General features: G+C 36.0%; 1 protein-coding gene and 1 long non-coding RNA gene across 5 annotated transcripts in view; both read right to left on the bottom strand.

Annotated features, from left to right (window-relative positions):
- The window catches only part of LOC147843476 (uncharacterized), a 756,120-nt gene that overhangs the window by 33,161 nt on the left and 710,410 nt on the right, over window positions 1-12,549 (bottom strand). The gene's annotated exons all lie outside the window — the stretch shown is intronic.
- The window catches only part of lhfpl4a (LHFPL tetraspan subfamily member 4a), a 41,168-nt gene that overhangs the window by 17,202 nt on the left and 11,417 nt on the right, over window positions 1-12,549 (bottom strand). Inside the window, exons 2-4 of one of the 4 annotated variants that reach the window (XM_087257103.1) lie at window positions 9,111-9,347; window positions 3,611-3,627; window positions 3,016-3,054 (exon numbers count right to left, since the gene is read on the bottom strand). In XM_087257103.1, coding sequence (XP_087113229.1) covers window positions 3,016-3,054; window positions 3,611-3,627; window positions 9,111-9,347 — 293 coding nt within the window. Of the gene's footprint in view, window positions 1-3,015; window positions 3,068-3,610; window positions 3,628-9,110; window positions 9,348-12,549 lie in introns of all 4 variants that reach the window. The other 3 variants (XM_087257104.1, XM_087257105.1, XM_087257106.1) reach the window with 3 other exon arrangements.

The following is a 12,549-nucleotide window of genomic DNA, read 5'->3' as shown; positions in this document are numbered from 1 at the left end:
GACTGACAATAACTGTATCAATCGGAAGTATACACTACGCTGACAGCCATCCTCTGATTCTTTTGTCTAGATTGTAATTACATGGTTGACTGGGGAATCACTAGCAGATGGTCAGTTTACAGGCTGAAAATGATCCAGAAAAATTATGCAAAAAAATGATCCAAAAAAAAAGCAAACAGGACAACACTAGCAGTTAAACAGCTGGTAATGGATACAGTATGTGCCAAACAACAAAGCAGACAAAAAACAAAGATCTGGAAACCTGTTGGAAAACTCATTGTCAAAATTCAGGGGAAAAATACAGAAAGCAGTGAAATACAAACCACTAGAGATCCAATAGAGATGACCAATTGCCCACAAAATTAGTTGTCCATGTTAAAAAAACAATAATCCCTCATGACCACAATCATTAAAACCACTCTAAAACTGTGGGTGTCAACTCTGGTGCTGGGACCCACTGCTCTGCATGACTGAGATTAAGAACCACTACGCTAATTAACACTAACACCCTGTTTTTTATATTGTAAAATGTCAACTCATTGTTCTTTTTCATTTAGTAAATTAAAAATACACTATGACTTCATCAAAGCATTCCACAGACATTTATTGCACTGGGTCTCTAAAGAGGTTCACCATCTTCCTTGCTGTTTTAATAATACCCCTTTTTGATGACTCATGTTGAAGCATCAGCCAATTTAACAAAAATGAAATTAGTCATTAAAAATCATTGTGGGTTTGGGAATGAATGCAATTTACAGTAATTGAAGGATGGAATACAAAAACATAAATTGTCAACACAAGTAATAATGTTTGATAAAACCACTAATAATCTGCATATGACACTTAATAGTAATGAGTCAAACTTACAGTCATAATTATAGCCTTTATATTGTAACTAGGCTTGGCACTTAAATGTAGGACAGTTATCTTTTCTTACAGTTAAATGTTGATCAAGATGAGTTTCTAATCAGTATAGTTATATGTTAAGCTAGAAGTACACAGACTCTTTCTGATACCTTTATTATTAACAACATACCATGTGTCACCTCAGTTTGTAATCTGAGTTATAAAACAATAATTCTTTCGGCTGGAAGTATGAGGCTGTGAAAGTGGAGAATAGGAAAGCATTGTAGGAATCAGTGGCGTAACTAGGATTGCATAGGCCTTAGCTCAAAACAGACATTATGTGATTGAGTAACTCACTTTTGTTATATATAATTGAATATATTGTTTAAAGACGTTTTAATACGCTGCATCATTCCGTCTTAGAGGTGGAATGCCTCATAACCTAATGCCCATAGTCTAAAATTAAACATTTTAAAAGGTTAAAGCAGCAAAATTAAACATTTTATTAACTAAGTCACAAATTTTGGTTCAGAAATTCTTAAGCAGCCAAACTCTGCAGGAGCACGAAATTGCACAGATACAAACTTGTGTCATTATATTTATTTATATTGATTTGCCTAGACGGGCAGACTTGGGTCATTTTGGCAATTTCATTTTGTAAGTAAATAAGTAGAGTAAGTAAATAATGGCATACACTACCTGACAAAAGTCTTGTTGCCTTATCCAAGTTTTAGGAACAACAAATAATAACGTGACTTCTAGTGAATCATTTGGTATCAGAAGTGGCTTATATGAAATGAAAAGGCCTTTAGATTATGCTTATTTTACCAAAATAAAATATGATCATGCCCTGATTTTTAAAGATTTAATTAGGACAGTAAGGTCTGACTTTACTTTGGCAAAAGTCTTGTCACAGAAATAAGTTTGTATAGTATAGAATATAAGGTCATGGTGCAGTGGAAAAATATATAATATTGTGTGTGGCTCCCATGAGCTTGGAGGACTGCGTCCATACATCTCTGCAATGACTCAAATAACTTATTAATAAAGTCATGTCGAATGGCAAAGAAAGCGTTCTTGTAGGACTCACAGAGTTCATCAGGATTCTTTAGATTCATCTTCAATGCCTCCTCCGTCATCTTACCCCAGACATGCTCAATAATGGTTATGTCTGGTGATTGGGCTTGTCAATCCTGGAGCACCTTGACCTTCTTTGCTTTCAGGAACTTTGATGTGGAGGCTGAAGTAAAAGAAGGAGCGCTATCCTGCTGAAGAACTTTCCCTTTCCTGTGGTTTGTAATGTAATGGGCAGCACAAATGTCTTGATATCTCAGGCTGTTGATGTTGTCATCCACTCTGCAGATCTCTTGCATACCCCCATACTGAATGTACCACCAAACCATGATTTATCTTTACCAAACTTGACTGATTTCAGTGAGAATCTTGCATCTTTGCGGGTTCCAATAGGTCTTCTGCAGTAGCTGTGATGATTGGGATGCAGTTCAACAGATGATTCATCTGAAAAATCTACCTTCTGCCACTTTTTCAAATGATCAACCAGAAGTCAAGTTATTATTTGTTGCTCTTACAACTGGGATTGACAACAAGACTTTTGTCAGAAAGTGTATTTTTGATTGACAATTACACTAATTATTTATGTTATTAGGTTTATTGTCATTAGTTCATGCTACAATGTTTGACAACAGATTCAGCACTGATTGCAATATACAGTAGATTATCAAGTTGGTTATCCCAGCTTTAGGAATTTAGTCAAATTGTGAACGAAATCATGACAGCCCTAGTAGGTAATGCTGGCAAGAGTTGTAGTCAATTGCATTTTTTTAGGACTACACTAGCACTTGCAACTGGAACCTTTTCCAGGTCTTTGAATAATGCATGTGAACATAATGCAATGGGAAAGGGCCTAGTCATCATTGCCAATAGTTACGCCACTGCCAAAGAAATTACAGTACACACAAAGGGAAAAAACAAGGAAGTGTAAAACGCTATTTCTTCATCATTGGATTGAGCAAGATCAGAAATGATTCCAAACGTGAAGCTTCTTGGCAATATTGGATTAAATCCCCATGCTATGATTGCATGCAAAGTTTTTTAGGGAGTGGATCAATCGGTCAGGAACAAGTTAAGCTGTACTAAAGTTAAGCTTACTCCATCAACTCGCAGAGAAGACCCTACACGTAGAGTATGCTGGAAAGGAAAACTGCAGTTAATCATATTTTGACACAGCGATTGCTAACATTTCATGGTATACATGGAATAAAACAGTTTAATTATTGTGTGTGAATATGTCAGTGTGCTGAATGCCTCTTTGTCCAAATTTATTGTACAGAAATTCTCAGTCTTAACTACCATGAATAAAGGTTTACTCATTTACACTTCAATTTGCATTTATAAGGTTTTGTAATGTAATATAAAATGTCTTGCACATGGTCATCTTAAAAGTCATCATATTCATTTTTTACAGATAGCAGGACAGATATTTGACACATGCACTTTTTCATGCAGATTTTGACTTGCTTTGAACAACTAAAGTCCTGTTATGTTTAATGGATTTTATTAGTAAATAAGGGCATGTCTGCAAATGGGGATTACATAAAGGAAGCTAATATGCTAATAGAAGCTAAACATGACAACCACGAGAGTAAATCACTGAAAGCCGGGAAAGAACTACAATACTAATTTGTACCACAACAACTGCACAGAACCACACAAGCACAAAACTCACAGCAGCAGAACAACTTACCCTGGATACTGCCAAATCTGTGAAGACAGAATAGAAGTGATTGTTTAGTAAGATGTGTGTGTGTGTGTGTGTGTGTGTGTGTGTGTGTGTGTGTGTGTGTGTGTGTGTGTGTGTGTATGTGTGTGTGTGGTTTAATATAGCATTCCAAGCTTAAAAAGCTTGCCTGTTTATAGCTGTCAAACTTTAGGTGCATTTAAAACCACATATTGTGCTGTTTGTAATATGTTTAAATTGACAGCAGTTAGAAAAAAAGTATGCTCTGAATAAGAATGTGACTAGGATAAATGAGGGTTGTACATTAAAAGGTTTTAGCCCTTTTAGCTTCCCTTTATTCATAATGTTGCAGTTTGATCATGAAAAAAGATCAGAAAGTTACAAGGCACAAAGTAAAGACAGTTATTGTCCATTTCAGTAAGCCCTGTTTTGATGTCTGATGGAGATATTATTTCACATATGTACATTTGTATATATTGTGTGATTTTTGTGCACTTTAAAATAAAATTGTGTGTATTTGATGGTTGATCCAAAGGAAAATTTAGTTACACTTAATGCTATACATTCGTTAAAATATTTATCAAGAGTTTACAGTTTTACTACTATTATTGTGCAGTACCAAAGCCACAAGTCTGACACAAAATGCCAAACAGAAGTCTATGCAAAGCATACTACTAATCCTTTTTTCTTTCTTTCACACAAAATGTATGCAATGAATACATTTTAAATTCCCAAACATTTCTTTCATTCATTTTTGGCACATTTTTTACATGCTAACAAACTCATTTCAAAACTGTTAACAACAGTTTACAAAAACACTGCTGCTACATTCTAATCAATTTATACTGTATTTATATTTAAATATAGAAAATCTTACCAGAAAAGTCACAATTTCGACTGAAATTTAAGCTTTCTCCTTACTATTTTTTTGTAAAAAGGATAGTTTGAAACTGATTTTGAAATCTGAATCAGAGAATACAGGTTGGTAGGCAAAGAAGAGTGATATGTCTATATTTTCACATGTACCAACCCAGCAGACACACAACGTCATTAAAAGTTAATATTAGTTAGGATTTACGTCGCCAGCATCTAAGGACAATGTTATGTTGACGTCCCATAACGATTTGAAATATTTTGTTGATTCTAGTTTGCTTTGAAAAGTGACCAAAATCCAATGTCCAACCAACATCTTAAACCAACGTCATATTGACATCATACTTTATTCGTCAGGTAGGTATATATATATATATATATATATATATATATATATATATATATATATATATATATATATATATATATATATATTTATATAGCAATCAAAATCCAACGCCAGATCGACATAATATTGGTAATGTCCACACAACGTACAGCTGTAACATCATTGGACGTTGATATTTGGTTGATTTTAGGTTGTGTTGAAAAGTAACCAAAATGCAACGTCTGTCCAACATTAGACATTGACTTCGGCCTGACATTGTGTTCTGACGACAACCCGATTTTCATTCATTCATTAATTTTCTTGTCGGCTTAGTCCCTTTATTAATCCGCCACAGCGGAATGAACCGCAGACTTATCCAGCACATTTTTACGCAGCGGATGCCCTTCCAGCCGCAACCCATCTCTGGGAAACTTCCACACACACACATTCACACACACTTATACACTACAGACAATTTAGCTTACCCAATTCACCTGTGCCGCATGTCTTTAGACTGTGGGGGAAACCGGAGCACCCGGAGGAAACCCACGCGAATGCAGGGAGAACATGCAAACTCCACACAGAAACACCAACTAAGCCGAGGATCGAACCAGCGACCCAGCGACCTTCTTGCTGTGAGGCGACAGCACTACCTACTGCGCCACTGCGTCGCCCCGATTTTATGCAACGTCCTATGACGTTTGGGTAGAACGTTAATCTGATGTCATGTTTATGTCCTGTGCCTGCTGGGAACAATTTGAATTAGATTACAATACATGGCTGTAAAGGGTTTGTTGTACTATCCAAAGTGTGCCTCTCAAACTTGCAGCTTACTGAACAATTTGAAATATTTAATGAAGCGATTGAGAAAAACATTTTCACATGTACTGTAAAGTACAACTTTTTTTAAACAAATTGCACACATTCTTTACCACAATCCAGACAATGCAAGTAAAATTGCACACTGATATACATGATGTGCCAGACAATTTATTCAAACCTCCACAATAAACATTGTTAATTTCTGTAATGCTCCCTATTGTTTTGAAAATGTAGCTGTAGTATTGCATAGCTCTTATTAGCAGTTACGCTTTGAAAAAAATAACAAGAGTAAAAAAAAGCTTAAAACAAAAAGAGCCTCAAAAGCTTTGTTAATCAAAGTGCAATGTATGAACAGTTATTATTTCAAAATACTAACATTAATACACCTTGCTGATAGTGTTTGCTGATAGTATCCCTGATGATTAAAACCAAATCACTTTTTGATTTAAATCATTTACTTAAAATTAAGTACATTCAGAAAACAGCAAGTTTAATACCAATACAAAAAACATGACATTCACAGCAATATCACAGCTACTTTAAATATTTCATCTAAAAAAACACTAGAAGTGCATTTGAAGGTGTTAATGTCAAACGCTGAAAAAGTAACGTTTGCTGTTTGTTCAAACTACTTATTTAAAATTAGCTGAAACAACACAACCCTTGAATGTTTTTGCGACAAGTGAATTGCTTTATGTTACTTAAATTTGCAAAAATGAATAAGTTGACTTAATTATTTTATGTGAACACAAATTAATTGTGTGGAACGCAGCATTTATTACTGTGTACAATTTAGATTACATATAAGCCATTCCTACCCAACTCTATTTTAGTGGATTATACATACAACATAATATGGCCTTTGAGACCCATTTAAGAATAACTCTCATATCCTCCTCATAGCATTCAGGCGACACAGCTCCTATGTGCCTTTTCTACATTTCCGTCCTTCATCCATGGTCTGCACTCCACTGTAAAAGCACAGAATTAAACCAAATAGATCGCTTTTGTTCCTGTATACATCCTACTTCAACCGACATATGTATGCCACTTGCACTGAATGTTCATAGTAACCAATCAGACATTTGATGTCAATCTCATTTATACTAGCCTTATGGTTAATGGGAAAGTTTTGTATCCTGCACTGGGCATAAGACATCTTGCTCTAACTACTATGATATTAAAAGCATGTATACATTAATCCTGTCCAACAAAATATGTGCACCGCAACATGTCCAAGAATGAATCATTATTTTTTATTTTTTGGGGGGTTCAAATAAGATGGTAGAGCAGGCAAGATTGAATTTAAGGCAGAGGAAACTAAAGATAATGGTGGGGGAGGTTCGGTAACCTCCCTCTGGGTTATTATTGATTTCCAGCACCTATGGCCCAGATATGACAGACGCTGTGCATACATCCTTTTCTTCTTTCTGTCGTCATTGCTCATATACCCACATTCCTAGTTAATTAGCAGAGAACAAGGGTGATGGAGAACATGTGTGTGCCATGACAGCTGTGGAGTACGAAGTTGCTGGGGAGAGAGCAGTGCATCCTCTTATCTTGCTGGAATCTGACATGTAACCATGACAACTTCCCCAGTTGACTTGGAATGCTATAAAAGAAATTGTGCATGTTTTTTCCTCAGAATTTCTGATTTTCTTGCCAATTATTGATTGTTGTAAAAGCTTGTGCAGGATTAGGAATACACAATATGAAGTCCCCTGTCCCTGAGGATATCAAATATTCATTAACCTACTGTATAGCTTTGCAGAGTTTTGAAGACTTTGAAGAATTGCTGTCCAGTTGAGAAGGTTTCATTTAGGTGCATCTCCATAAATATGTGTCAGCAAAACCGTCATACAGAAAATCTATTCTACCCTTCCTGCACTACAGTATGTGTAAATATGAAGTCAGTACCTTCCCTCTTCCCTGAGTTTGATTGAGTTTGCGTTTCAGTTTCACAGTTGCTCCATTTCTCTCATCCATTGCTCACTCACGTTGGGTTTTGGGGTTTCCAGCATGTATGTCTTCATAATCTTATTTAGAAGGTGTAAAAACTGCATATGTAGCATGAATAAGCGAATGCTTTTTCATATGTAGAGTTGAATTAAATGACTCAAGACTTGACAGGAGAGCATTTACATTTGGCCTTTTGAAGTCTGTATACTTATGATGTTCAAGTGTCAATATCACCAGCAGTCACTCCAGCTTACTGACGTATATCATTTCCCAAAGACAACCAAACAAAACTAGATGATGGCACATTGAAGCTATCCCATATATAAAAATAATAATAATAATAATAATAATAATAATCCACAGCATTGTGCAGTGTGTAAGTTTAACACCCAGTGGTTGAACTAGGTATTGCATTCCTGGATCAAAACAAACGCATGTGCAGGTTGCCAGATTGAGCTGGTTCAGGAGCGTGCCATCTAGCTTGCCATCTGATTTAAGGCTAATTTAAATTGTGTTCTAGATAAAAGCAACGGCACACGGAAGGATTATTTTCATATTAAAAGAAGTTTTTGTTCTAACCAACACCTGGAATTAATATTTTAGAAAGGCATCTATTTATTGCAGCTGAAAAACAAAATCACCTCAGATACACCTCATGTGCTTTATTCAGTGTTGAATGCTAATAATGTGAGCTTGAATGCCATTTTACATGACATTTATTGCCAAACTACTGAAAGCAGCAGCAGATAGTTCACCTCAGATCTTGAAAATAAAATAAACTGTTTAAAATTGAACTTCTTAACTATGACTCAGTGCAAGCCAACACATCAGTGATTCAGCATCTACATTTAATAATGGTAAAGAGGTTTAATATGTATTAATTAGATTATAAACTGTACCATTTTTATGAGTAAGTGCAATATTCTGTGACTCTGAATGGCTGTATTTAAATTTCTATCGTGTTTCGTCTGGTGTAAACTTGGCTGATTATCACAAAAAATCTCGTCAGCGTGTTGTTAGAATGTAACAAAGGGTTACAATGTACCTGCCCATCTAATGTTTACACTCGCAATATTTATATTATTTGCTAATTAATAACCTCATGTGAAACTCGGATTCTGCGTCTCATTTCGGAGTCTACCACTGTCCACCAGAGGTCGCATTTCAGTCATGAACACACATGCTCTGAGAGCCTTTCTGACTGAATAAACCACACAAGGTTTTCCATCAATGGTGCTAAAATATAATTGGCTAAACTGCCATTGGGCGGGTTAAAATAACCAAAAGAAACACAGCATTCTGGCACGGAAAACACATTTTTAAAGCAGAATATCTGACATCAGTACTGTTTTTCAGATAAACAAGAATTTTCATTTGGCATAATTCTTAAATATTTGTAAACATATTATAGTATTTGTATGCTTTAGAAGAGTCAAAAACACACAGCACCTTTAAATACTACATATTGTGGATTATTATGAATGATGTTAGCTTCATTTATAAGGCTGCTGATTTTCCTCTTACCTTTATTTTCAGCCTTGATTTCATCGTGCATAAAGTCGTTCTGGCGGTTTCCGAGGACAAAAGCAAGAAAGGACAGGATGAGAGCATCTAGGATGCCGATGATGGCCAGTATGTAAGCCCAGCGAACAGAACAGTTTCCCAGCGTGTACTTTCCTGTCTCCTCTCCACACATATCCCGGATGACCTCTGCATCCCAGCCATCTGGGAAAATCAAACAGCCCAGCACCAGGCACACAGCTGACAAAAGAAAGAAAGGTAGGAAAACTGAGACCAAGGATAGTAGTACAAAAATGAAGTAAGAAAACAAAATACTTTAGAAAAAGAGAACTGCACACTCTCAGAAATAAAGGTACAGGAGCTGTCACTGGGGAGGCACCTTTTCAAAAGGTACATATTTGTACCTTAAGGGTCCATAATGGTACATCAAAGGTTCTTTTTAGGTACATTTGGGTACTAAAATGCACCTTGTCGATACCATTGTGGACTCTGTGGGTCCAAATATGTATCTTTTGAAAAGGTACTGCCCCAGTGACAGCTCCTGTACCTTTATTTCTGAGAGTGCAGAAGTGAGAATTAGAAATAAATATATACATGGACATTAAACCATCACTAAATCAACAAATGTAATTTTTTTGTATAGGTCTGTGTATAAACATTTGAAAAACTGATATTTCTTTTAAATGACTGGTAATAATTAATACTGTAATAGCAAGCTTAATTAATCTGAAATAACAAATACAACAAACACCTGCTAATGTATTCACTCTATGCTTCGGCTTAGTCCCTGATTTATCAAGGACCGCCACAGCAAAATAAACCACCAATTACTCTGGCATATGTTTTATGCGGCAAATGACCTTCAAGCCACAGTCCAATGCTGGAAAACAGCCATACACTCTCCTTCACAAGTACATTCATTCACTTCAGCCAATTTAGTTTAACTTTAGTTTAACCAATTCACCTATACTGCATGTCTTTGGGGGAACCCTGAGCACCTGGAGGAAACCTATGCAACCCCATTTTCAAAATAAAAATCCCATGTTCATATTAAGTTAAAGCAGACTGAGGTGCACATATTAATGATCCCATGTGCAACATATCAGTCTGTGTTTTGGTTTCTGATGAATTTGGCTTCGGCTAATCGTCAGGTCCGGATGACGTAGAATGTGACGTATTAGCAAATCTTAAGGGTGTGCCTCAAGAGCAACGCAACAGTCTGTATTGTGCTCTGATTGGCCTGTTGTTCACAGAGGTTTTACACTCTTTTAGCATAAACATCATTGCTTTGTCTTCCTTCTGATTCCAACATTAGGAAAGAGTGAATAAAAAATCTTTGTTACAACACAGGTTGTAATTATAAACATGATACAATTTAGAAAGATTAAAAGTAAGACAATGCTTAAACGACATAGATCCTCTTATGCCGAGTTCAGACTGCATGATTTTCAAAGTAGTCATGTCACGGATGTTTTCACACTGCATGGCTGTGTGAAATCTGGGGTTGCGTTCTGTTGGTGCTGTGTTTATACTGCGAGCAGAGATGTATAGTAATGAAGTAGAAATACTTCACTACTGTACTTAAGTACTAAAAGGCTGTATCTGTACTCTACTGGAGTTTTGTTTTTTCTCCGACTTCCACTTTACTCCAGTACATATTTTTAGTTTAATACTTTTACTCCGATAGATTTTTTATGTGCTGCATCGTTACTAGGGGTGTCAAAATTATTGGTATCGATTCAGAAATAGATCATAACTGGTTATTACATACTGACGTCATTTATCTTCTACGCGCGATGTTGCAGTAGAATACTATGGCGAAGGAGATGAGGGCGAAGAAATAACGCTCTTACTACAATGAAGGCGGCACAGAACACACTCTCTCACTTTGGACATTTGACCCAATGGCGTGTTTGTAAGGACACATTTCCTCTCCTCTTGGCTGTTAAAGCGATACTTGTGGATCCAGACACGAGCGTGCCTGAGGTGCAAGTTTTCTCCACTGTGTCTATTATAAATTATCTGTGATAACAGCGTATTATCCACATATAGACTGTTATCGCGACAGTTCTTCCCGCATCACTCATCGGTGAACAGCATTTCTAAAGCTGATCGCAGCACTTTCTATTGAGCAGATGAAGACAATAACCAATCATAGGGGTGTAAGACCGCCTGTCAGGGCTCAAAAAGCAAGCGGGATAATATTTACATTAGTTTATTTGCTATAAATGCTCATGCCGTCTTCTGTGCATGTGTTGGAGTTTTGTTTGATACAATCAAAAACAGTGTTTTCTTTGAGCAGGTCAAATTAGGGTACATATATCTTAATTTAGGTTCATATATCTTACTGCTGTATTAAAGAACAAAATTTTATTACTTAATATATATATATATATATATATATATTAATAGATTTTAATGAAAAAAATATTGTAAAGAAAAAATCTAACTATGTATGGAAAGCATCGTCAGTGCACCCAGATGCACCGAGAAATCAAATTGAACCGAATTGATGGCATGATAATTGTAACCGAACCAAACCTTGAGACCAGTGTACATTCACACCCCTTCTCCTTACAATTATAGACCTTTCTCTTGGTTGCTGCATGGAGGGCGCCATAGCAACCAGCGTCTTTTGGTAGAATGTTTAGAACTTCCGTTTACATTGTTTACAACCGGTAATTTGCGATCTGAAAATGGGTTCCAATAGCGTTTTGAGTGGATTACGGAGTGTTTTTGTGACACACAACTTTGAAAGGTGTGTGTTAAAGCTGTTATAATCTTTCAGATCTGTGGTTCAAGCGCAAGAGAAAACCAGTATCGTAAGCCATGTTTCTTTTGCGTTCTGCTTAATCACAAATCAAATTATATTAAAAATAAAGAAAACAATATGATGTCTTTTGACTGCTTTCTTTATTAAATACATTAATCAATACTTTTACTTTCAGTACTTAAGTAGTACATTTTCAAATAAACAACTTGCAAGACTTAAGTACAAAAAATGTTGAATACTTTAGTACTTGTATGGTGCTTCAAGAGCATCTCCACTTGCACTTGTACTTTTACTCAAGTCTGGGTCTCTAGTACTTTATACATCTCTGACTGCGAGATGGATCAGCGACAGGGGTTTTTTACACTGCATGACTTAAAAAAACAGGAAGAATCACAGACAACTTTGTCCAACAAAGGACAGGACCAACAGTACTTTTGAACTTCACTTGATCATCGTTACAAATAGGTTGTCTAGTAATAACCAAACATTGCATTTGAGAATGCCATCATAACTGTGATGATAAAACTGATCCATGGCAAAGCAAACCTACAATATCATACTGTCAATGTAAATTCAAATGTATTTGTAAAAAAAATAACCAAAAACATTCAAGCAACTATGGGGTGGCACAGTGGCGTAGTGGATATCGCTGTCGCCTCACAGCAAAAA

Source organism: Danio rerio, chromosome 6 (assembly GCF_052040795.2).
Source record: "Danio rerio strain M-AB ecotype USA chromosome 6, GRCz13ab, whole genome shotgun sequence".
NCBI lineage: Eukaryota > Metazoa > Chordata > Actinopteri > Cypriniformes > Danionidae > Danio > Danio rerio.
The sequence above is the reverse complement of the archived record's forward strand: the minus strand, read 5'-3'. Positions and strand labels throughout refer to the sequence as shown.